This window comes from Episyrphus balteatus, chromosome 2 (genome assembly GCF_945859705.1).
Source record: "Episyrphus balteatus chromosome 2, idEpiBalt1.1, whole genome shotgun sequence".
NCBI classification, from domain to species: Eukaryota; Metazoa; Arthropoda; class Insecta; order Diptera; family Syrphidae; genus Episyrphus; species Episyrphus balteatus.
In genome coordinates this window covers 80,934,572-80,961,829 of record NC_079135.1, presented here as the reverse complement: position 1 = coordinate 80,961,829, position 27,258 = coordinate 80,934,572, and the positions used below count along the sequence as shown (strand labels likewise).

At 32.0% G+C, this 27,258-nt stretch overlaps 1 protein-coding gene across 2 annotated transcripts; it reads right to left on the bottom strand.

The window, feature by feature from the left end:
• LOC129909090 (dmX-like protein 2) lies at positions 1–27,249 on the bottom strand. Of its 2 annotated transcripts, XM_055986043.1 has the most exons (24): positions 26,953–27,249; positions 18,612–18,829; positions 18,406–18,545; positions 16,247–16,453; positions 14,560–16,184; positions 11,600–14,077; positions 11,084–11,170; positions 8,777–10,915; positions 8,582–8,714; positions 8,280–8,512; positions 7,395–8,211; positions 7,079–7,327; positions 6,844–6,960; positions 6,526–6,777; positions 6,186–6,453; positions 6,027–6,123; positions 3,154–3,237; positions 2,534–2,803; positions 2,402–2,471; positions 2,262–2,336; positions 2,034–2,167; positions 1,887–1,970; positions 1,607–1,814; positions 1–757 (listed from the first exon to the last, which is right to left on the bottom strand). In XM_055986043.1, the coding sequence occupies exons 1-23, from the start codon at positions 27,037–27,039 to the stop codon at positions 1,614–1,616; spliced, it is 10,065 nt and encodes a 3,354-aa protein (XP_055842018.1). In that variant the 5' UTR covers positions 27,040–27,249; the 3' UTR covers positions 1–757; positions 1,607–1,613. The 2 variants fall into 2 exon arrangements, with proteins under 2 accessions (XP_055842018.1, XP_055842019.1); XM_055986044.1 differs by lacking the exon at positions 3,154–3,237 and having other exon boundaries at positions 26,953–27,248.
• Positions 27,250–27,258: the final 9 nt, after the last annotated feature.

Genomic DNA, 27,258 nt, shown 5'->3' with positions numbered 1-27,258 from the left:
TTTTGTTTTTTTTTTGGTTATACTGTGCCTCCTTAAATAATTGTCTTTCATTCACGGTTCAGTTGGTTTGCTAAATTTGCTTTTTTATTATAATTTTTATCATTTTTCTCAAAATTTGATTGCACTTCAACAGTAAAATTTGTTCGCCATTAATTTTAGATAAATTATTTATTTTATTATTATTTAATATGCTAGTATTAAGTTGTATCATATATATATAATGCAATATTTTTTATTATTTAATATTTTTACCTAAGCTTCAATACTTCATAAGAATTGATTCATTATTTTTTTTTTGTTTAGTTTTTTTTTTAATTATTATTTTTTTTTTTTTTTCATTAAATTGGGAAACATGAATAAATGTATATAGGATAATAATAAAACTTGGAAAGGTTTTTAAAATGACTGATTTCGAAAAGGGGGTGAATAATATATTTTTTTTGTTGAATTTTTGTTTTATTTTATGAAATTTGTGTTTATTTTTTTTTAGTAACAAATTCAAACAGGACAAACGGTTTTCTTTATAGGAAACATATGTACGAAATACAAGTAAAATTCACACGTAAATACATTTATATATATATATATTAATGCAGACAAAATTAACAACTTTTCATTTTTTGTTTTTGTTTAATTATTAGTAAATAACTTTGGTATTCGTTTTCAGTATTCTCCCTTTAAGTGTGTGGTAGTGTGGGATACTGGGCGATTTACAGTTTAAAGAGAATTTTTTAGTTGCAGTTATTGTAGGACGTGACTGAAATTTAAAGAAAAAATGTTAAAAGTGTCTATACAATTTTGTTTAATTTAATAAAAAAATAAAATGCACTACTGGGTCGCACATACTTGCTCTTGCAGCTTAAAACACTTTTATATAAATTAACGTATAGATTTGTTTATACAAAATATAAACAAAAATAAAGAGAAATAAATTATCAACATTTCGAGAAAATGTGTTTATTTTTTTTTGTTTTTTGCTCTGAAAAGCCCAGTTTTGTTAAATTTAAATTGTAATATTTTTCAATCTAACTTCAACTTTGGAAATTTCTGAGAAGCCCTATGTTGGCCTATCACTCTATCAGCATATTTTGCTTGGACCATAAGTTGTGGGTCACCCTGTATAACGTGAAAATCTAAATGTTTCAGTTTTTTGTAAATGATACGAGACCAACAATTGATAGTTGATAAAAATTAAATTTTAATATCTTATTACTCAATTCACAAAAATTTTGAAAACAGAAAATGATGCTATCCGTGTATAACTGAATTCGTTATTGAAAAATTCTATTTAAAAGTTGACCAGTTTTCCCAAGAATAAGGCTTTAAAACACCAAATTTCAGTATTTATCAACTAAAAAATGGATAGTTAACAATCGTAATACGGGTGCATATTTTCTAAACGATCATTTGGGAAAAGAAAAAAAAAGTATAAACTTATGACGCGGTCACGATTCGCTTATGAACTTTGAAAATTTATATAATTTGATAATCATTTAAAATAATAGATAAGGTTATATTTTTTTGCTAAAAAAATCGCATCAAATGCAAATATAGCGGCGAGCTAATTCTTTTTCTACTGTCACGTGCATAATCTTCAAAAACCTACCATGTTGTTAGTATAATGACTGCACAATATTATCCCTGTCAGAAAGTTGCCTCACTTTCATAGAGCCATCTGAGCCGCACGAAAACAAACGACCCTGTGAATCAAGTTGCAATTGACTAACACCTTGGCCAATGTGCTTAAAGAAACTGCTTTTAGCATGTTCTCCACTAAAAGTGTACAATTGCGCATGATGAGTTAAACTCCAAATCTAAAAAAAAATATATGTAAAAACAAAATTAATAGAAATAAACTTGTTAATTGGCAAACAGTCTTTTCTTACTTTAATATCACCCTCAGCTGATCCTGTGACAAAAAGTTCTTCATGTGGATCCATTGCCATACATTTTATTGCACTTTCATGAGCCTATAAATTAGTTAGTTTTCGTTATAATAGATGTGTTCTTTTTCATTACTTTAAATAACTAACCTGGAATCTATGCCTCAAAGTTCTTTGACGAACATCAAAAATGCAAACGTCTCCCTTTTTGCCAGAGGAAATGAGTACTTGATGCTGAGGTGCGTATATTAAACTGGATGCTCCTTGATCGTGACAAGTAAATGCTTAAATAAACAAAGAAGAAATCAGGTATCTTACGGTCAGTTATTTATTCTTTAGAAAAATTAGAGATTAGTGAGACAAAATTAAAATACTTACATGTCACTAATGACTTCTTTTGTGGAAGCAAGGTATCCCATATACCGACATTTTTGTTCTCTGAACTGTGACCCGCTACAAGTAAAATATTTCGTTAATGCTAATGCACATTTGTATAAATCATATTGTTCGTTACTAACCCGAAGCTACTAAACTACAAGACCCAAGGAAAACAAAATCAGCAAGAAGCTTGCTGTGGCATTGTTGGGTCTACGAGTATAATTAAATTTAAATTTCAACTGTTCCAATAGATTATTTTTTTGACTACTTACGAAAAATGACCGATTACTCTGTGAAGCAATACCAGCTTGCCACAAACTGAGATTTCCATCACCATCACCAATACCAAATTTATTTCCCTGTTGTGAGAATCGACATCGTGTAACCTTGGCAAATGTACCAGGAGGTCTAGGTGTGCACACAACTTGTTGATGGCTCCATTCCCAAAGCTGAACCGATCCGTCTTGCCCTCCGGTAAGATATAATGGCATCAAAGGATGCGAACTCATTCGCTTAACATTATCCACTTTGTGTTTCATGACCTGTGGACAAATTACAAATAAAAACTTGGTTTAAAAATTGTTTATTACAAAACGACACCCATGACATGCATGGACAACAATTCTGTGCAGATCCAGCACAACAATGCAACTTTTTCATCATTACAAAAAAACCTATTTAAAAATTTATAGAACTCCACATAATCAACGAAAAAACGAAAGCAAATTTAAATCTTTCTACTTTTCTAGTATTTTTAACAATTTTTTTTTTTTTTATAAAAAACAGCATACAAATACAAATATTTAATATATAAAAAGGATAAAGAGGAACAAAAAAAAATATAAGAGAATTATAAACGTTCATTTGTTGATTTATTGAAAGGAAACTGTACCGGTTTTAGCAAGTGTTTAGAATGTTCTAAAACCATTTTGCAATACCATGGATCGTGACAACCTGGAAAATTGGCTCCTTTTATCTGCAGCGTACAACAAAAGACAGGAAAAACAAAAGCATTTTGAAAACATTTTAAGTGTGTGTAAGATAAAAAAAAATGATGTAAGTTTAGTGTGCATGATGGCAGTTGATATAATTTGATTTTTTATATTTTTAATTCAAAATTTTCTATACAAAAGGGCTAGAACATTTAAAACCACTGTATGTCATTATTTGTTGAAATTGAAAGCTTTAAGATTTTTTCCTAAATTATATTATATACAAACTTAAACTATTAATACCTGTTATTAATTGGGAAAAGCAATAACAAATAATATTTCTGAGTCAGTTTGAAGATAAATGAACCGATATCTGAAGAATTACGAATATAAGATGTATATTACTCTGATCGCCAAAATATTTGTATAGATAGAGAAAATCAAGTGGTTGAGCACGACCCTAATGCTTTTTTAAACATGTGTTCTTATTAGTAAAGAATTAAAGTCGGTTTGGGGTCAGCTTTCGCTTGCAGTATTCGAAATCTTAAAACCTTATATGTAAAATGTCAACTAAATAACTGCATTTATTTGGATAGTCAATAAATGGTCAATAAAAGTGAAGTCTTTTGTCTTTTACTGAAATGGTCACTGTGACTTTTACTGAAATGGTCACTGACACTTTACACAAAATATGAACCTGTATGGGTCAAACGGACTTATCAACACGGATATAGAATTTCAAAATTGAGAGGAAGTGATTTATTTCATTGGATTTCAGAATTAGTGAATTGCTGAGTGAAACCAATCGAAAATGAGATAAACCTAATAAAAGTATATCCATTTTGCAAAATCTCTAGTTTTAACTTCACCTACTGGCTTAACTTATCTTATCCTTGTAACTCCTCGACTAGAACACAAAGGAAAGAGGACTAGAACACAATGGAAAGAAGCAATTAAGTTTTGCAGTGGAATCTGAATGTCTTCAGATATACATATAGTTCAAAATTGAAAATGATTCTTGTTCATATAGCATGAATTAAAAGAAGAATTTGCATTGAAATTATAAGCAAAATGAATTGGGTGTTGGCGCTGAGCAAAAAGTGGTGTTGTGCTACATTTGAATATGTTTTTAAATCTAGGTGGTAATTAAAATGATTGATTTTTGTAAGCTGAATAAATTAATTTTTAATTACTGTAATTAAGTAGGTAAAGATATTTGTTGATTCCGGTGATAAAGGGTGTTTTATTATACTAGTGCTAACTTAAGTAAGAGAATACATTTTCGAATTAGTTTTTAGATACATTGTGCAGCATATAAAGCCTTTAAATTTATTTTGATTTTGTGAATGTGAAAGAAACCGTTATAGCTAGGAACCATACATTGTAGTTATTTTTTTTTTGTACTTAATTTATTTTTATTCATATGTTATTGATCATAACCCCGATAATGTTCTCTTTTTTCGAAAAATTGAAACTTTGAATGAAGCTGCAAGTATCTGGGATGTTCAGGGAACATTAGTCAACTTCATTTCCTGAACGGTAATTTAAACAAATACTTCTTTTACTAACATTCATTCATTTTTTCCAATAAAATTGTCTTAATTAATTTTGTTTTGTACTTGACCAATCAATCAGAGACCCGAAACTTGATTGACTTTTTACTCGCTGAAAACTAAGAGCAGGTTCCGTCAAAAGTTTCTGACCACAATAAAATTAATAAAACTTTTATTTAATATTCCGTCCACATTGTTCAGTATGGGTTTACAAGGGGTTTATGCAAGGGTGTAAGTATTCAATTGAGTCGAAGTGTATACAAAATATTTCGTATATGATGCGATGAAATATCTACTTAAGTGTTATGGTAAGGGCTGTCAGGTACATTTTTAATAAAATAGAAATAATAAACTCTAACATCAGGGAAAACATAAAAACACAGTTTTAAAACATGTCGAAATAAACTATTAAGAGTAGAAAAGCAAAACAAGTACAAGAATAAAAGGTATCGAATGCCTCCAAAATGTTCTTATGAATTTTTATGATTGGTACCGCTATTAAATGATATACAAAAATTTTAAATGCAAATATTGCATTTTGTCATTGGAATTTCTAATCCAAGAGTCTATTTTAATATCTGAACTGAAAAGTGTTTTTTTTTTTTAATATTAAATTTGCTTATAGCTTTTTTAAGCTGAAATGTTGTTTTTATTGAAAATCACATTCAAATCATGATTCGAAGTTAAATTAGATTACACATTTTTTATTTAATTCTTCTTCTAATATTTTGCTGAAGAAAATTCCTCTTTGTTGAGTATTTGCATACAATCTTTTGAGTCTTGGTTTTCACGGTAAATTAATGAGTATAAAAGCCAAACATTTTTATTGGTAAAACCGTTGGTGGGGTTATAATTTTGTATTGCCCTGGGTGTTCCCTTTTCCAATCTTATACATAGTGTAAAAAATCTATATAATTTCATAATAGTATTTGTTTTATGTAAAGAAATATATGATAATTTTTCCTGTCACGGGTCAGACCAAAAGAGGTTCATGTTAAATAGTTAAAATTTCTCTATGTTTTTATCCCATTTACCATGATTTGCAAAACAAAAACAATTTTCATTTACATTATGTACAAAATTGAAGTTGTGTATAAATATGAATGAATTAAAAAACAGTAGGTGTTTTCACAATTGAGTATTAAGAGCATGTTTAATTTGGAAAATGGTGTTACATCAAATCGCATGTGGAAATTGATTTGCATGGAGTTAAGATAAAATATAGATTTACTCTCATATAGCAATAGTAAACATTTGATAGGGAAACAAATTTTACTTACCACCGATGTTCCACGACCTGATTGGCTGCCAATTGTAGGTTGATAACTTGACGATGAACCATAGTTTTGTATATTCGGTGTTGCATTTACCGCATTTCTATAATAAAATTAATAATTGTTAATAAAAAGAATTAATTAATATTTTTTGTTCATAATTACTTATCGGCCGCGGCTTGAATAACCAAAAATCCTGTCGCTGGAAGTGAGTCAATATCTTTGGATAAGTTCAACAAATCGTATTCACATTCGTCTTCACACCAGTTAGGTGATTCAAGAAGTAAAGAAATATCCATTTCTTGTACTTCTCGAGGTGTCGCTATAGCCATAAGACCCGGTGAAGCATTGTTAATGCAAAACGCTGAAATTGATTCCTGGTCTTTGTGAATGATTCTAATGGGCTCGTGTTGTGGACCCAAATGTTCGCTATCTAAATAGGTAATACAAAAGTGGAAAAGACATTATTAGAAATGAAAACAAAAACAAAAACATCAATTCATACTTGAGTCTACATCTCCATTTGAATCTGGTCGCGAACAATTATTAGAAGATGCCTCCCAATCCTTTGATCGTTTCTTTCCAAATACTGCTCTTATAAATATATCTTGTACATGTTCCTGGCGTACAAGGAAATTCCATAGGCGTCTAGCTGGTCCTGCCGAAGAACTCGCCAGGAATGGTGTGTTATGTTTTTCAAGTAACGATCTGTACTTGTGGATAGCAGGACCCTTTGCTTCATTTTCAACAAAGCAGCCTTCAAATAACAATACAAAAAAATGATGTTTCGTTTGGTAAAGATTATTAATTTTAACTACTCTACCAGGAATATAATCAGCAGGAGCTGGGCCTTTAGCTAACAGTTCTTCCGTTACAATTTCTTGCCAATGATTAAGATTACGTAGCACTTCATGGGTAAGTGGGCTTGCAACAGGTAGTTCTGAAAGAATTAAAAAATGTGTTTAAATATTTTAACTTAGAATCATTCGTCAAATCATCAAGAAGATTTTAGCGAGGGGTTCTTTGTGAATTTTTGAAAAGTTGCTTTAAAAAGTTACCTTGGTTTTCGATTCCAGCAATGTTTATCAGTTCTTGCAACTTTATCGATGTAAGCTTAATCAAAGCTAATCGCATGACATTCCACGAGTATGACATAGGATTTGAATGCTCCGTATTGTCTTTTCTTGGTTTACTTAATGCTGTTGCGTTCGTGCTTAGGGCATCACCAAATACTTCCTCATCGTCTGGATCTTCTTCTTCATCAGATGCATACGAATCATCAGTATCATAATCTTCTTCATTAGATTCTTTAGGAACAAAAATATAGATTAATAAATTATGTACAAATTTTTGGATATTATAAAAAAAAATTACCCAAATGAGATGGTTTAATTAAGAAATAGGAAACCATTGACATATCTGGCGAAACAAATTGTTCCCTGTAAGTTGGCTTATCTTCTTTCATTACAGAACTGCCACTTGGATTACTGAATGTACCAAGAAGTTTCATATTTAGTTTTACTCGTTGCTTTGTTATTGATGTAACGGTATTCCAAACACTACTATCATCTGGTATATCTTGAGAGCTTTGCGATTGAAAGCTTTGAGTAAGATGACTTTGTGACGTTGCTTTTCGCAGAAGTTTCTTAATACCTCCACCAAAAAGTGACGACCATGTATAGTTGGTAAATTTCTGACCAATCAATCGATACAGAATATGACAATCACATGTTGCTAAAGCGTAAACCATAAGAGACATATAAGTAGCAACAAATGCCTCTAACAAGAGGACAGTCAGTCTTGGTATGTCTTCATCTTTTTCTCGAGCGAGAAGAGCTCTTAGATTAGTAACACCAGGCCATTTTGATGGTAGGGTACAAACTGGCGCTGGTTCATCGGTTGAATATTTTCGTTTGCGTTGATAGATATTAGCATTGACCATTAAATGTGAGCACTGGCAGGATGCGTTTAGCTTGGCAATATTCTCAATGCCTGGACTTTGATATCCATTTGAAACTAAAGATTGGCTGACAACAAAACTTTCTGAATCGCAAAGTGATTGATATATACACGATGAGAGGGCAATAGCCAAATCCCGAAGCACAAATATCTCGGAGTAGGTGTTCTCTTTGACGCCAATAAATGGTGAACGGACATCTACGACCGTTTGAAGCATATCCTGGGTGTGGGACTAAAATTGAAAAAATAAATGTTATTCTTTGGAGGAAGTTCAGGTTTCTAAATAGTTTTTATATATACCTGCAAGTATTTAATTGGATCGGCTATAACAGTCTTATTTCCAGCAACACATGCGCTCAAAAGAGGAAGAGTTGTTGGGAAAGGTAGGGGACTCAACAGCTGTTGTTGTGTTTTCTCCTGTTGTAATTCCTGAAGTAAAAGCACCAATTCCATTCGAACCGAAGCCAAACCGCCACCACTGGCACCATGAAGAGAACAGTAACTTAGTAGAGTACGAAGAAGGGTTTCGTTGGCTAAATGAAAAAACCGCAATGAAGACTCATTTTAGAAAGTTTTAAAGCTTGAAAAAAGCTTCAAATTACCTTTAAGCCATCTTTTACGTCTCGCTGCTCGTTTCACTTTGGCTTCAAAGTCTTGTTTTTCCTGCATTAAAATTTCGTGTAACGTTGGTTTATCGGTTAATTTTTGTGAGGTGATATTATTGTCTTTATCAGTCTGTAAATTAAAAAAAATAAATTATTCAACATTCTCAAGAAATTAAAATAAAATGAACATACTTGAGTCATTTCGATCGTTTGATTGTTTTCTAAGGCATCATTTTCCGCATTACAATAATTACAAAGCTGCTTCAATGCATCCACTTCCCTTTCTAACCAAATATACAATTGGTAACGTAGCTGGCCGCCATCTACTTCAAAGCCTGTTGCCAGTGTTGACAATTCTTCCATCAGAATTTTCAAACATGCAACGAATTTCAACTGCTGTGCCATTATGTCGAGTTTTTCGTGTGGTTTTTCCTCTTGGCTATTTTGCTTTTCTATTGGTTCACTGATTTTAGCTGGTGGTGTTGGTGTTTTACGGTCTTCTTCATCGTCATCGTCTTCGTTTTTGGTCTCATCTTCACCCCAATCGATTTTAAACCCGTCATCTTCTTCAACTTTTGTTACGGGAGCACCCCAATCGAAATCTGCTGCTGAACTAGCTGGCTGAACTGCTGGTGTACTCCAATCTATAATACCCGTGTTGATCAAGTGGTCTTCAACATTTTCAGCAGGAGTTGTAACTTCACTATTGGCAGCTGTATCGATAACTTTTGTTGGCAGCTTATTTAAAACTTCAAGCGCTAAAGCTGGACAACCAGCTTTAAAGTGAGCATGAGCTGTAGTAAAGTATAGTTGTCGTTCTAGAGGAGTAATACTGTCTTCCAACTGCAGCTGTTTATCACTCAATCCTGCACTTCCTACATCTCCAGCATAGCTGAATCCAGAAAGCACAACTTGTGTGAGTTTCTTTTCCTGTGCTGTTGACGCAATGTGTTGTCTTATTAGAAGTGGATGAGTTCGAAGGTAGATGTAAAAGTTAAACACATTTGGATTGGTGGACTGTGAGTTATCATTTTTGAGACTATCATCATCTTTGTAGGCAGAGTGATTCTGCCCAACGTTATTCAGCAAAAGTGTACTTAAACTAGCTGAGTAGTTTTTAAGAATCCAAAATCCAATTGAACGTAAAAATGGATCTGGATGGGCTTTACTTACATCTTGGCCATCAGCATCAATGCCAAGAAGGTGTTCATTTATCAGCTTTTTGTAGGTAGATGGTGTATTCACATCCAATTCACCTTCATACAAACGAGTTAATACAAGTGCTAATTGGAAATCTTCCAATTTATTCAAACACACTTCAATGGCATCGTGCAGAGAATTTGCCAACAAGAAAAATGCTACAGCATGTTCGAAACGTTGCTTACCCAACAACACAAAAGCATTTTTGAGAGCAGCTTTACGCCAACGATCATCACTGAAGTTATTTTGGAAGAATGCTGTCATTTTTTCGTCTCGTTGCGAACGGAACAAACCCCAGACAATTGATTTTTTCTTCATGGCCAAATAGTATAACGCTGCATCTAGAGGATCATGTTTTGATTGGTATGCCGATTTGGCCAGCTTTTCGATACATTGTTTCAATACTGTTATATTTTTCAACCAATATCCAACACCCAATTCTTTTAAGGTCGACCATTTAAGCTCTCCTTTTGTGTAGGAAGGTATCAAATTAAGAAGCTCCTCTTCGCCTTCCGAGTGGAATGCCCAAACAATATTTGAAGTGCCAACACCTTGTTTCTGGAAATGTGAACGTTGATTTAGAGGAAGGCATCTCATTAAATAGGAAAAGTGTTTCATTGCTAGTAAGAATCGAAGAGCACAATCATCGAGTGATTCTGTTGAGATATTGTGTCCCGTTCCGCCATCGACATTGTGCGAATTCTCCTTGGCTATAGCACTCTTTGCAGCGTCAATAGCGAATTTCTCGGAGAAATCTGTATTGCATGTGGCGACAGTGTCTGCTAACGCTAACAAATGCATTTGATCTAGCGATGATAAGCCAGGTAGATGTGTGTGCGTAAGCAATCTAGAAAGGAGTTGACCCTGACGTGGTCCAAAGTGTGCAACACCTGTTTTTTCCGGTATTGAAGGTCTGCGATCGTTGCGACGAGGTTCAGATTCATCGTCAAGCAAATCATCAAGATTGTCTTCCTCGGCATCCATATCGAAAAGTTCATCATAGTCTTTGACTTCTTCTTTTTGTTGTTTTCCTTGGCCAGAACCTTCTTTGTCGGCAGACAATAGTACCCATAGTGGAAGTGGAGGAATAGATGTGATTTCAGCATAGTCAAGCATTAGTTCTTCAGGAATCTAAGAGAATTAAAAAGGTGTTAGTATACAGATTGATTGGATGAAGCTTGTTTTTACATCAAGATTAATATTTTTTAAAGTGCGTATTGTTAAATAAAAAAAGCAACATATAGACATTAATTTTGAATTAAATCTGTATGCTATCGATTTTGAGCTGCAGATATTTACCTGTGTTGTAGAACCTCGTGGTTCATTTGGACTTGTGGCTGCACCAACAAAACTTATAGAAAGAGTCCTCGATCTCGACCAAGCTCGCTGCAAGAAAAAAAATGTATGTTGGCGAATTTGCTTATGAGAACTTTTGTGCGTCATTAAGGCGACGCAAACATAAAGAACAACTTCTCTCCGTTTTAAGTAAGTCGAAATATGTTCTCAGTAATAGCAATACAATGCGAATTTTACTCTTTTTGAGGGAAACTGAGAGTTTTATGGAAAAAATTCTGTTTCCCAGAATATCGGCAGTTTACTAAAAAAAACTGTTTCCACTAGGAATCAATCCTAGACCAAACAGATAGCTTTTAAGCTGAAGAAGCTATTATATTAGTTCTTAGATTTGCAAGCTGTCATTTATGTGAATAATATTTCATAAAAAAAAAATTGTGACAATTTAATTATTGTTATTCACAAGACGACATAATTACAAAATCAAAATACAATACAACAACCACCATTTATATATCTCACCTGTCTTTGCACACTTTCATCATCACCAGCAGCGGCACCACCTTGTAAATAAGGACCACTCATGCAACGCACTAAATGTGCCAAAATAGCTTTAACCCAACGAATTTTACCCGAATTCAAAAGCTCCATCAGCTGTTTGGGATGATATTGCGGCAAAACTGGACAAGCTATTCTTGAAGCCTGAAACAGACCATAGTCTGTCATATAGTCGTGGAATTGTTGTGCATCTGAACCACTCTGTATGTTTGCCGTACTAAGATTGCCAAATTTCTTCTTTTTGTCAACCGAAAGCAACTGCAAATTGGCCGTACTTGCTTTACTCATTAATGGTATCGACTGAACATTGTTCAAGCGACGTTGAGTTGTCTCATTGGCAAGGGATCTTAGATCTTCATCGCGTAAATTTCTCGTATCCATAAGATCCTCAACATTAAGTGCTTGGGCATAGCGAGGTTTCCATTGTGAATAAACATGCATTTCTGAATCCATTCCTACTACCAAAATGCCATCACGAACCCAAGATATTTGCATAGGAAGTGGTGGTAGCCCATCGGCTGTTTGTAAATCGATTTGACGTAATTTCATCCAACGAATTTCATCATTAAAGTGCGGCTGTGCTAAGGAACTAGATTTTCTAAGTATGGGTCGATTTGCTGATCTTGATTCTTTCATCGCTTTCATATTAGCTTGAGCTAAATCACTAGACACTGGTGTGTAGAGGAGAATTTTACTACCCACTGCAACAGTGAGAATATGTGAACCATCCTCCTTGGATACCCAATCAAGTTGCACCAAATGCTTTTGTGTTAATGGACATGTATTTCCATTTTCCGTTATACTTTTTCTCAAAGATTGAAGTGTACTAAAACTGGGTACAGCTAGAAGTCCAGAAGCTGGCTTAACACCCAATTCAGGAGTAATTTCTCCACTTCGCGGTGATCTATTGTCTTCGTGGGTAAATGTTTGAATAACTTGATTGAGTCGTTGTTTCTTTTGTAAATATCTGCTGTCGTGTAGGTAACTCAAATCGAGACTGTGATCAATATTAATGCGTGGTAAATGGACGTTTCTTAAATGAATGGTATCTTCCAGAACCCATTCACTTCCTCCAGTACTTTCGCACTCGTATATTGCCACACATAAATTGATATATCTCGAATCCGGGTCACCTTTGTGGGGCCTTGTAAATGATTTTCCATATTTGTAGGCGCAAGCAACACGACCTGAATAGGCAGCACTTATATTCAATGGCTGTCCTGATATTTCAATAGCTGAATCCTGCTGTCGACTAAACATCTTCCATTCTGACCACTCGTATTTGGTTGTTTCCAAGTCACCAACACCGCCTTCACCAGTTACCACGTCACATTTCCAAAAACGTGAAACTGAATCCGAGCATGCTGTAACAATTATGTATGGAGCAAAACAAGCAGGGTAAATCGAGGAAGAGCTTAGATGGCCAGCAGAAGGTGAAGCGTGAATTACATCCACACCATCTGGCATGGGTAGTTCTTGGGTGCACACTTTTTTTGTTACTATAGAAATATGAGGTGCCTCGAGCTGAGTTCCACCTTCTCCACCAGCAATTCCATTGTCCATTGACATTCGTCGTGTTATTTCTGGATCATCTAAATCTTGGGTTAGATTACAATCGGGCACATACATTGCTGATTCGGAAAGAAATGAGGTTTGAGGTTTTGATGATATAACAATACGCCACATGTGAATGGTGCTGCCTTTTAATGTCTTTTCGATAATTACAATGTAAAAGGGTTCTTCAAACTCAGAATTTCTTTGCAAGTCTACCATTGCACTGAGTTGGGATTCCATGAAACCCGGTTGATTTGTTGCCTCGTCATCGCTTTTTTGTTTGTCTGTTCTCTCGCCGGTAATCAGCTGCTCTTGAAATACATGTAGAAACTGTGTATTCTGCCAATCATGTTTAGCATCTGAAAGTGCATCTAGTTGAATGATACAACCAGGTCGTGCAGTTGATTGTTGTGAAACAATTTTTATTTTATCATGTAAAGATGCCTTGTGGTAAAAGTTTTCAGAGGAAACCTCAGAATATAAGGATGTTAGGGAGCCCTCTTTTCTGCTTATACTTTCTGAAGAAGATATTTCAGCCAGCAGTGTCCGAGCGTCGATAACTGCTTGATAGACGCGTAAGTTTTCACCATCACTGGCAACGAAACAAGCTGATGGTGAGTTACTGTAGGATCCTAATGTTGTGCTAGGAAGAAGAGTTGGAATCCAGGCAACATTACTAAAGGCCGATATTTCGGGTGAATTGATACGAGCCAATTCGCTAACTCCTCCTGAATGGCATAGTGGACCAACTGCATCCACACGCCAAAGGATTAATTCGGAACAAAAACCAGCTGGAGCGAATATGTCTTTGTTGAAATTATGATGTTTTTCTGATGGGCTTATAACACTGCTGTTGGCGTCAGGAATGTTATGATGAGAGGTTGATACCTGTTAAACAAAAATAAAGAAAAATTTAGTCGGTATAATTTTATTTAGGAAACATAACTAAAAGATTAAAATATATAATGTTCCTGATGTATCTCAAGAAAAAGAAAAACGCAGTACTAATATAAATATGCAAAGGGTTTCGACAAGGAGCTGCACTAAAAAACACGTTGCAAAGAGCAAAAAGCACGCCCGTGACTCGTTCAATTGGAAAACAACCTCAACCAACTTGATGTGCGTAACTGGAGACATCTAAAAAAAAGAGTCAAGCTGGCTGGAGACGATTATTGGTTGAGGCGGAGATCCATCCTGAACTGTAAGGGTCACCTTAAGTAAGTTAGTACAATGTGAAAGGAGGGCGTATGGAGGAGAGGATAAAATAATGAATTATTGAATCTAAAACACAGAAAAAAAAAAACAGATTGGCTAGGCCACATGGCGCGAATATTCTTCTATTAAATTAAATTTATTTAAAAAAAACTTACCAATAGAGGCAATACTGGATGACAAGTTATATCATTCACTCGGAATCTATGTCCAGAAGCACGACAAACATGTCCAATACTCAAAACTTGTGTAAATTTCGTTTTATAGGAGAAAGTCAACTGCCATAAGTTAAGAGTTCCATTTGAATGTTTTGTAACCATCGATACTGTTGGAGATGGTACAGTATTAACCATATCATCTGAATTACTGCCTTTTGATTGGTCCTCGCCAGTTTCTTCCTTCTTTTCATTATCAGCCCCTTCTTTGTCTTCTTCGTCTTCGTCAACTTCTTGTTCCTCAGAAACAATTGATAGACTTTGTGGGTCCTTTCCATTCTCATCGGGAATATTTTCATTTTTCTTAACAGACTTAACCATCTCCCGGAAATTCAATGGGCTCGCTCCAGTATTATAAAGACTAACCATTGTTGACATTGACATAGCATCACCCAATGGGAAGGCTCCTGGAATTCGTGTTGAAAATGAAACTTGGGCCTGACGAAATGATCCAGGATAATAATCATCTAACCACTCAATTACCCATATTAAGTAGCTTCCATCAATGGGATGGATTGAATACAATAAATCAGGACTATGATGCCAGTCTCTAAGCAAACAATCGATCTTCATATCCAACGAGTCAATTATATGCCCTCCATTTGGATTATTGTCAGGCGCCAAGGAATTCAACGAAGTTGTATTCGATATTGAATTTAAATGGGATGCGCCACCATGAGGACCATGCTGACCGGAATGTTTACTGCTGGAATGCTCATCACTGTTGCTCTCATCAATTGAAAATGATTTGTGAACGGATTTGGCGAATTTTTTCTTTGCATCTTCACGACGTTCAGCTTCTGTTACTGGGTCTTCCATGTGCATGTGATTTTCAGGGCCGTTTAGATTAGTCGTAGTTTTGTTATTATTGTCTTCTCGATCAATTATTTTTCGTGTTAATTCTTGCAAAATACCTTCAGCTTGAAGCGAAAAATGCATTTCTTTGTTGTTTAACCAATGCAAGATGAAATTATTTTGATTTGAGGGATCAGAAGTTTGCATCGATGGAACCAAAGGAATATCTGTTTCGGCATTGATTGATGCCGCCAAATGGAAATGCATACCAGGACTGACTCCAGTTCCATGGAATCCATATGAATGGAAATCGTGGACACTGTACGATGATGGGAGCGATGGTATTGGTCCTTGTCGAAATGGTGAATCACCAGCTGAAGTCGCTATATTTCCTATGATTGCACCGTTTTTGGCATGCCTACGTATGTGGAAACATGTTTTCATGTGTTTAAGACGTTGCATGAATCTATGTTTGTGCCGGTGTGTCCTGAACTTAGGATTTTGTGAAGCCAAAGGATCAAATTGAGTCATATTGACCAAACCATCATCTGGCAGGACAGTCTCTATCCATATGCGGCATATATTGTCTAGACATGATGTAACAAGCATATTTGATACGGAACCTTTCGGCATATATTTACTGGTCTTTCGCCAGGAAATATTTGTGACTGCTCTCGGATGAGCAATATATACGTAGGTGTAGTTTAAATCTGTATCGTCGAAAGTACCAGATCGGAATTGCGAAGCATCGAAACTTTTCGTTGGGAAAAGAACTAAAATCAAAGAGAGTTTCAAATATAAAGTATTTAGTATTCTTTAAGATTAGTAGACTTACCGTGCTTGTTCTCGTACCAAATCTTCACTAGACGATCATTGCGACCTGATGTGGCAAACAATGTACCATCAGGACTGAAGGCCATATGATATACAGGTATAGCGGTTTGACAGCTCCATATGGATTCCCAAGCGGTTTCATTGCTAGTAGATTCATTGGTAGGTGTTTTTACATCTCTATCACCACCACCAATTTCGAATTTCACTCCTGCAATGTGAAAAAGGAATTAAAGAGAACCATGATATAATGAATTCAGACTTAATTTAATGAAAAATAATTCACATGCGAATAAGTAATCGAAACTATGTACAATTGAATAGTCGAATTAAATTCAAGCTGTTTTGGAAATTTTTTTAATTTTAAGGTTTGTTTTCCAAATGAATAGCGAAAGTGGACAACAGAATCTTAGTATTAATGAAGTTAATGAAGCGAAAAATAAAGGAAAATAAAGAAAAAGAGATAAAGTCAGAATTAAGCTAAAAACTATGAATGTGTTTCAATATTTTTTAGTCTTTTATTACCAGAAAAAAATTTTTGGATGAAATTTCAATGACTCAAACTTGTTAAGTTCCTACTAGTTTTTAAAAAAATACCTACTAAAAAACATTAGATTTTAGTAAAAAATATGTTTACTACATAAAGCTTCTTCTGAACATTTTACTTTTATAAACGCCTCTGTAAGTTATACACTTGCACTATTAATTTCAAGTTACATGATTTAAGAAACAAATGCAAGTGCGAAAAATAACAAAAAATAAAAAGAAACTTACAGATCTTAAACTTACAGACTTTTTTTCACATGTTAAATTTTTGGTAATAGTCCAAAATTATGTTTTCAACATTTTGCTTTTTAAAGTCTATTTTCAAAATTTATTTCAAATAATACTGACGTACAGTACGTAGATAAAATTCATTTAAACTATTATATGATTTAACAATGTATTTGAAAGCATAACGTATTTGCTTTTATACATTTACATATAGTCGATCACTAAAAACTAATTTTAAAAATTTGAAAAAAAAATTTACACAATAAAAATAAGAAATTGAAACAAAATTAAATTCATCCCATAAATGACTGAAATATTTTTAAGTTCTAAGCAAAGAATACCACTTGTTTTAAAATTAAATTAAAAAAAAAGGTTGTAACAAATAGTTTGCAGTTTTTAAATAATTAATAAAATATAACTGAAAACAATATGTATTTTTTTAAACAAATCAATACGCTGTTTTCGAAAAATTGAGAGTTCGAAAAAAAAAATCATTGTTGTACTAAATTAAAACAAAAAAGTTGTTTTTAAAAACTTGGGCCATGTTTCATTGTTATCTCAAGAACGTATGTTTTACTTAAAAAAAAAAGTACACAGCTGTTTAATAAAGGAGAAACCGACAATTTTATCGGTTTTTAACAGCGCCTACAGTGTCCAACGTAAAAACACTATGATGATTAATAGCCATTTTTTATGATTTCCACTTACAATTTTCTTATAGTTTTCCATCTTGATGCTTACGACTTTTATTAATATATAGATTAAATAATTGCTTAAAATAACCTAGGTCTCAAATTATATACTATTAAAATCGGCTATTAATTTAAAAATGAGAGTAGACTCTATTTACATTTAGAAACTATTCTTTTATGCTCGACAGCATTTAAAGTAATAAATTATTAGATACTAATAAACCGCAGTTTAATTTTTCCATAAATATTAAGTCTAGCTAAGCAGTCAGTAGGGTAGCGCAAAAGTAGATGATTTTATAATTAAGCAAAAAAAATAATTTACGTTGATATTTGTATTTTAGTTTAGCAAAGCTTTGCTGCTCTACTTCTGTTATTAGTTCACACCAAAAATATATCCTTGTTACATCTAAGGATATTATTCAATTATTTTTTATGTATTTCCAAATGTTATTGCCAAACTAATTAAAATAAATGTTCTCGCTTTTAATACCAATTGGGTGCAATACCTGTATCAGAAGCTACAGTGTAAATTTTTATTTCAGGCAATGTGATAATGTACGATTTCAAATCTAAAAAGGAACAGGTAATGTATTCATTTTTAATGTGTACACATTCCTAATGTATGTAGATGAATTATAAGCTTAATGCCATGAAAGCATGAAATAAGCCAAAACAACAAGAAATATTCAAAACAAACCTTGCGACTCGTTATCTTCGGAAACTTTTTCTCTCCACATTTGCAATGATCCACCGCCAGTTAGCAGACGTGTGCCTTCTAAGTTCCATGATAGAGTAGTTACATTCGAGTTGTTTGAAAATGAACCAGTTTGTACCCATCTATAAAAAATATTAAGTTTTTAAATTAAAAGGTTGTCATTAATTAATTAATTGTTTTATATTTACCTGTAATCAAGATTATGGGTTGATGGTCTTTCATTTTGAATAACAGGTGTTGGTTCAAAAATGCAGATTTTATCTTCATAGGCTGCGGCAATTTTTCCCGTGTCTGTGCTGCAATCTAATGCAGATATTTTTATATAGCCATGAGTGGCTCCAGGGATAATTTGCACACGTTCAAATGTGCTAGCTAATATTACAATGTTACATCCTGCTGCATATGCCTGAAGGATAAGAATAAAAACACATTAAAATTAAAACTGTATTAATAAGTAAGTTGTCCAAAAATTTTTTGAAAAAAACAGGTTTTGTCCTTTATTAGTGGAGTAACTAAAGCAAATTATAATTTGCTTTAGTTACTCCACCGGCAATTTTGAATCTATAGACTTTACAGTATTTTTAATTACCGACGTTTGAAAAAAAAAATCATTAAAATCAGAGCTGTTCGGCCGGGTTCCCTAATATTACCATTTTTTGAGCTTTAGTTACTCCACTATATAAAATAAATCGATTTCAATAAATTTAGTTTTAAATAATGTTTTATTAATATTTAAAGAACTTAAAATTAATATTAAACTGCATTTTACTTGTAGTCAAGTGAGCATTCCATCGTCATGGGTGGGACACTTGTACATTGAATTTGTTGTTTCATTTTCAAATTCTTCTCAGAATTGTCCAACATTTACATAGCCCTTCAGAAAATATACCGGCTTAATTATTTTTGAATATAAACAGGGTTTTTGTGTCACGGGTGGGAGAACAAACAAGTGTTTTTGATCCAAGGTACGTTCTTACAGAGTGTCCGATAATTTGATTCTAATTTTTACTAAATTCTTTGGTTTCCTAAACAAAACCTTCGTAGATTCTATTACAAAAAGCGAATTAACAAAAACATGATTGCTTTTATATACAAAACTAAGTTATTGATGTCAAGGGTCGGACATTTTCTTCTTACGGATACAATAAGCTACAATAAGCTCTGCAGAAGAAGAGAAATTTATATTAAAAGATAAATTAAAAAAAAAAAATGTATCTATGATGTAGATTAAATTCCTTTGAATAAAAGAAGCTAAGGATTTGGAGTGTGAAAAATTTGTCTCTATATTCTAACAAATGGCCACAAAACTATATAGTAAAACCTTCCACTTTCATTCTACATTCTGTTGAATGATTTGGATTTTAATTACAAAAATATGACTAAGTTTTAATAATTGACATTCTTGAGATAATCTTATCATAATTACATTGTTTTTGGTTTATTACCAAACTAATGGATTGATATTATTAAGTGTATTATGCTTAATAAATCTAAAATAGAAATGTTTGCACAATTTTTATGAGAATCACTTTCTCATGAAACGTCCCACTTTATTTTACTGCGTTTTATTCTATTATACTGCTTATTGACTTTGAATTTGAGTTAACTTAACAATCGAATATAATTTTAAAAAGAATGCGGATGTGAATGTGGCATGGCCACAATTCAGGCTTTCGCTCGCTCTATTTTGTTAGCCTGTCTGTGTTCAAAACTACTGAGTAGATTTATTTTATTTAGGGACAGTTTGTTCACAGTCGATTATCTTTTAACCAAGGATTATTCCATAGAAAAATCCTTGATTAAAAGATAATTGAGTGTGAACCAACCGGCCCTTAATCTTATGTCAAACACCCGTTGGAAACGTTTACAATGATTTGTATTAGCCCAGTAGTCTAATCGATTTATCCAAAAGTGGGCCGAAAACACCCCTTTAAGGGCGAAATTCCCTTTTAAATGCTTGTTCAAAAAGAGTTAAAAAATAATATTTGACTTCGACGAAATTGAAGATTTTTGAAAACCATTAGATTGGTAGATATGATTTTAGGCTCCAATTTTAAAAGCTTTAAGGCCTTGAAGCATGCGGTTTTTATCAAAAATTAGTTTTTGATATCTAAAATTGACAAATTTAAAATTCGGGTATTCGAAATATTTTGCATTTACGACGGTGTTGAGTTCGACACTCAAGTCCGAAAAGTTACTACACTCAGAGAAAAAATAGTTAAAACCGAGATAACTATTTTAAATTGTCATTATTGACTATTTAAATAGTCTCATATAACTATTGTAATAGTTAAAATACGATTACTTCGATTGACTATTAAAATAGTCACAAATAACTATTTTTTTAACTACATATTTTAACATACATATTTTAATAGTTATCCCGATATTAACTATTTTTTCTCTAAGGGTATGTGCATTGGATCATAACTATATTCAACTACCAGATTTAATGCACGGTCTAATGATAAGATTAGTGTGAGTACTTTTTTTTTTGATAGATTTTTCTATCATAATTATTTTTTCTTTTTCAAACAACTTCCTTCAGTTCTTTACAATATGTACCTACTCCAATTGTTATAGTCATTTATTTGATATTAAACAGTTATAGAACACGCAATTTTGTATGATCTCATGTCTTTTGAGGATAAACAATTGAAGGTTACATAAGAATTATGTGACACTCGAAGTCTCTAAAGAAATATTTAAAATAATAATTAATTTTATATGATTACCTTTTGAAGTGAAATTTCCAAAGCGAGGTTACTGCAATTACCGATTTACATATTGGCTTTACTTGCTAAGACACCACACTCCTCCAAAACATTATTTGAAAGTTACCCATGATGCGCATAATTATTATTTTATTTTGTGTATGAAATATTCATACTAAATTTTATCAGTACATTTGTTTTCAAAGATTTATCGATAATATTCTGAATCTTTCTATTTTTACTAATTAAAAAGTGTTACATAATTTTTATTTAATTTAATTTAATCTTGTTCCTTTGAACATCACAAGTGAAAATCCAAAATGCAAATAATTTAAATTTTCTCTTTCTCATTGATATTAAAATGTAAAAAAAAGTACGTACACGCCATAGTGACCCAACAAGTAATTACAACATTGAAACGGACCTTTTTATTCTCCACTTAAAAAATATTTTGACTTATTTTCGGTAGCCAAGTAGCAAGCAAGTTGTTAGCATATTGTATAGTGTGTAAGCTGCAGTGCTTCCATTCAGAGGTTAAATAAAAACAGGATTTGAGTTCAAAAACATGATTCACAAAAAAGAGAGAGAAAAAAAGGAAGGTGCGAGAAATAAAAATAATAATTTCAAATATATTACTATAGTACTATACAGGGTGTCCCGGGATGAGGTAAAAGGATTTTGAGGGATGATTCTAGGGTATACTCTAAGAAAAAAATTGTTCTACAGTAAATCTCTATTTGCAAAGTTGATACCCTTTAGCAATGATTTAAGAAAACGCTTATTTTGGTACTTATGATAAAAACTTCATTTATATTTTGATTTTTAAAAGAAATGAATAATCCCTCGAAATTTTCTTATCTCATCCCGGGACACCCTGTAAAATTAATCAATGATAGTACTATTTATTTCAAATCCCTTTCTATTTTCCTAACGCTCGTGCTATCTTCATCATATTAAGGGTAGATCAATCCCTTAATCTTTAATTTTAAACAAATACAAAAATTTCAGTTTTCTAGTAATAAGCCAGAAATAAAAATTTTCGGATAATTTCTCAAATGGCAATTTCAGATTCGCGTTTAGTACCCCAAAAAAAAACATTAATTTGGTAACCAAAAATAATTTTGTTCACCAGAACTTTAGGCTTTTAGAGAAATTTTACTGAGCTAATAAAACTTTTAAAGTATTTTGTTTAAAATCAAAACAGCGAAATCAAAAGGTGCCAATTAAGACAAATAAAATAGGCTTTAAAGCACTTTAATTCTTTATCTCCAATAGAAGAAAATAGGAGATTAATGGCGAAGATTTTTTAAAAGATAATTTATTGAATTTAGAGATAAATTTGAAATTTATTTTTGACACTTATTATCGATTAATTGTTTTATTTTGTTATCTTAACAAGACATACATGTAAACTTTCTCGGTAAGTGCCATGTTCTTGAGGTATTTTTAATCAAATAATGTTAATTTCTGTGCGATCAACATATAATAATGAATTAGTTTTTAAATTATTAATTGCAGTATTTTCAAATGAGCATTAAGCTAACACACAGATCTTATAAAAGGGTTTTTCTAGAATCAACCTCGTGAGTGGAAAAACTATTTCAAAATAATAAAAAAAAACCCTAATTTATGCAGATTATTATTTTGACGCTAGATGGCGTCTAGAATCAACTTCGTGAGTTGAAAAACTATTTCAAAATAATAAAAAAAAACCCCTAATTTATGCAGATTATTATTTTGACGCTAGATGGCGCCCCACGAAGGTTAAAGTTTTTTCTCATTTGAAAGGTCCTGAAGTATCCTCTGTTTGCTATCAAATGTCACAAATATTTATATCTTAAGAACAGTAGGTTTTAGATCAAAAAAAATATGTTTAACAAACTTTTAGCTGAGCTATTTTTACTTTAAGATGACATTTGAAGTTTTCTTGTATCACTCCCCGTTTAGAAATTACAACATTTAAAATTTTCACATTAAAAAAAAACATATTTTTATATCACATATAAAAATTTTAAATTAAATTTTTATTTTCTAAGCGGTAAGTGATACAAGAAAATCAGATAAGCCCTAAATTACACTTTTAAAGAATTTTTTTTTTTGAAAAAAATATTATTTTGTTTAAATTGTTTTTGTTTTTTTTTCCAATATTCAATGCTCTTATCACCCAGGCTACTTTTATATATACATATTTTATTCAATTTCCAAAATTTTAAACTAAACAAATTATATAATAAACAAATTAATTTACTTAATCTACATACAATCCATATTTACTACCTTGTCTCCGAAAACCACCCCCTTACTTTATAACAAAAACGTGAAAATTAAATTAAAAACCAAACCTAAATCAATAAAAAAGATGGAAGATTAACATAAGAAGGTATTATGAAGAGTACTTTTCAGAGTGGATTTATTCAATTAAAATCAATGGAAACTGTATATTATTGGAATTGCGTAGTGTTTTGGTTGAAAGTGATCCTATAATAGTTAGAATTGTGGTGAAAAAGATAGAAAAGTTAATGATTGTAAACATTAATAATTGTAAACGGCACAACTTTAGTCGTATAAGGAAATAAATCGAAACTGTCATCCCATGAAAAACTACGTAGAGTGAATTAAATAAACCTAAAATCTATGAATCAATTTTTTCTTTTTTAGAAAATGAAACAAATTTTATTGTTTTTTGAAGAAAACGCAAAAGTTGTTACAGGGGTATGCATATGGAAATTCGACATTTTAAGGAGATGAAATTTAAAGAAAAAAACAATAGAAATAGCATGAAGCTGTGAGCAATAAGATTGATCTGCTAGAGTTAGGTTTTGGTGTAAGAAAAAAAATCATTTTTAAAGATTTAGGTTGAGCTTTATTTTTTAACTTAAAAATTAACTTCTATCGGTTGACCATTTTTTATTAAAAAAAGAAAAAATAAGATTCCAGCTAGCTGTTTCCATTAAAAATAAACAAATTGTGGTCAACTCGTAAACATTTGAAGTTTAGCATAATTGATATGGCATAATGCATTAAAAATAATTCATAATACATTTGGTGGGCTAAGTGACATGTTACATGTAGCAAGATACACGTGACATTATGGCATGTGGCACGGGAAATTTTGCAAGGGTGGCGACTGCTAAGTCCTATTTGATTCTTTTCATGCGTCAATAGTTCACCTGTAGCCCATAGAAGGTGTTCACTAAGTACATAGTTCATTCTAATTGAACTCAAGACGAGACCGTTGATCTCATCTAGTAGATTCTGGATTCAAGGAGAAGTTACTTAGTGGGAACACTTCAAAGTAAAAAAAACTATTCATAAAAATGTGTTTCGATTTCTGGTTTAGAGTCAATTTGTCAGTAAATTGCTCCTATCGCTTAAACACTCCCTCACTCTCATAAGAAATGAAAAATTTTCCGCAAAAGTATGGAAAAAGGTTAGTAGAGATAAATTTAGGGCTAAAATTTTGATTTGGAGTGGTGAAGCTTTCCTTCATTTATTTCAAAATACTTTTATTTCAAAATATTAACATTGATACATTATAACTTAAATCTTTTTAGCATTCACTGATTAAGTAACTGTTTAAGATATGTACAAAATGTATGTTGGTACTCGAAAAGAACTTGAGTTTAGTTTCAGTTTTTTTTTTCAAAACAATTTTATTGGAAAGTTAATCAAGAAAAATATCCGTAATACCTTTTTTACACCAAACTTTTTACTTCAGAGACAAGATTACATAATCACACTTATCATAAAATAAATTTCGTTGGACATTCCCCTTTTTTCTCAGTGTTAATAGCGTCTTTCGATAAAAGAACCAATTCCAAAAAAAAAAACATTTGTTACATAAATTTCCCATTTTGTTCTTTTTTTGCGCTAATTTATCACAGAACGTTCCTAAAAAAATATGTCAACAGCACTTCAGTTAAACACAATACCAAGTTTTCACTAGGTGTAGCGTTAAACTGTTATACAAATGTGGTATAAATGTGTTTTTGCGAACAAAACAAATCGTCGGCCTCATAAGGAAACCTCGTACATAACTCCACTTTTTTTCGAAAATGACTTTTGAATGCCATTTTTTAGTAAACATGTCAGCGGAGCAACGAATTTGAAGTCATTCCGAAAACTCTAAATAGACTTAAATTCAAATTTTGCACAGCATTTTCCTCCCAACTACTCTGCTGTTTTTCTACTCTTTCGTCTCTCCTGTAAAATTTTGAGTTTGAGAGTTACGAGGTTTCCTAATGAGGCCGACGAAATTAGATTTTTAAGAAATTTTCTCGTAAACTAGATTAAGCAAATAAGAAACATGTAATAATTTGCTGATCTGTATATTTACAGCAGGTAAACATTTATTATTGGGAAACAACAATTAATTCGATTTTAAAATTATTGACATACTTTTTTTTGCAAGTGGTTTTTTTAAATTTCGTTCAAATTACATACATATTTTTTTAACTATTTACGTTCTGTAAAGAGCAAATAACAAAATATCAAAAACATAGTAATATCCCTGAGAATTTACTATATAAAAAAGAAAAAAAAATCTATCAAAACAAATCCGTTTATCAGCTGTTTACCAAATCATGTACCTATATAAATTTTAAGTTTCTAAGCTCTAGGTCACTCTCTCACATTCTCTCTTCATACAATTTAAGTTTAAGTTTTCTCAAAATAGAATTACAATTCCAGACTCCTAAAACCTTTTGCTTATTTGTACCTGCTTTAAAAATTCTTTATAAAATTATATATAACATTGTTTATCAATACAGAAAAAGGTTTACTTAGATGACTTCACTTGCTAAAGCAAAGAAGAAACAACTTCGGTCACATGCTAGTTAGCTCTAAAGTAAACAAGTTTTCACCCAACCTGACAATGTACATATACCTAATTAAAAAAAAAAATAAATAAAAGACGAAAAAAAAGACTGTTTGGTACGTATATTGTTTATTTGAAAACAGATTTTTTTTCTTTTTCCTTTGGATTTGCTATAAAATATGCAATTGAATTAACTGAATTGATTAATAGTTTTAGATACAAAACAAAAAAATTGTCAATAAAACTGTAAAAAAAAATACAAAATAATAATTTGAGAAAAGTTGCGTCATCATCTAACGACGACGACATTACTCTCGGGGATCATTCTAATCAACTTGAAATCAAGAGACAGAAAAAAAAATCAAACAAAAAAAAAAGAAATAAAATATGACATTTTTGGGTACTTATTATTTTTTCTTGTCGCGTTTCGCCTTTTTAACAAAGAAATCAACCTCATGCGCCCCCTTCTTTCCCATCTTTTGACTTGCCAAGTAAAAAAATGTAGAAATTAAGGTGAACAATATTTTTTTGACGATCTTAAAAAAAAATTATTAACTGCGATATAAATGAATTCATTTGAACTTGATAATAAAAATATTTATTCATTATTGTGTTGTAATAAATAGGCAATAGGTAGAGAGGTAATGTGTAGAATTGGCTTTCATTTGTCTGCCTACTCTACCACCTCCCGACAACGGCCCACCATGGACGACGACGAAAGATACGAATACGAAAACGACCCACTAATTGATTAAAGTGAGAATTTTCATCTTTGAATTTTTGTTCTATTTTATTTTTTCTTAATTAATATTTGTGACAGTATTGTTGTAAAGAGTTGTAGAGTTTACCAGACGACCTCAACTTTAATCGAAGAAGGTGTTTTTTCAGGGATTACACATTTTTATATAGGTTTTTTTTAAAACACAATAAAAAGTAATAAGATTTATATAGTATACATTTTTTTTTTTTGTTGTTTTTATTATTATTATTTGTTCTCACCGTGAAGGGAATTCCTTCGACAGATCCAACTGCATAACATCGATCTCCAGCATTACAGGCACCACTTAAGACTTGATGACGATTCATTTTAAATCAAAAAAATCACTTTGTTCTTGATCATATATTTGAATTTGATTTTTATTAAAACATTTTTTAAATGTATACACTTGCGAAGAATTATTCAGAACTTTTATTTATTCGCGATACATTGCACTAATTTACTAAAAAAAAAAAATATTTCATTCTAAAAACTTTTTCTCCTTCGTAGTAAAATTTTTTTTCTTTCTCTCCTCTGTGACATATCTT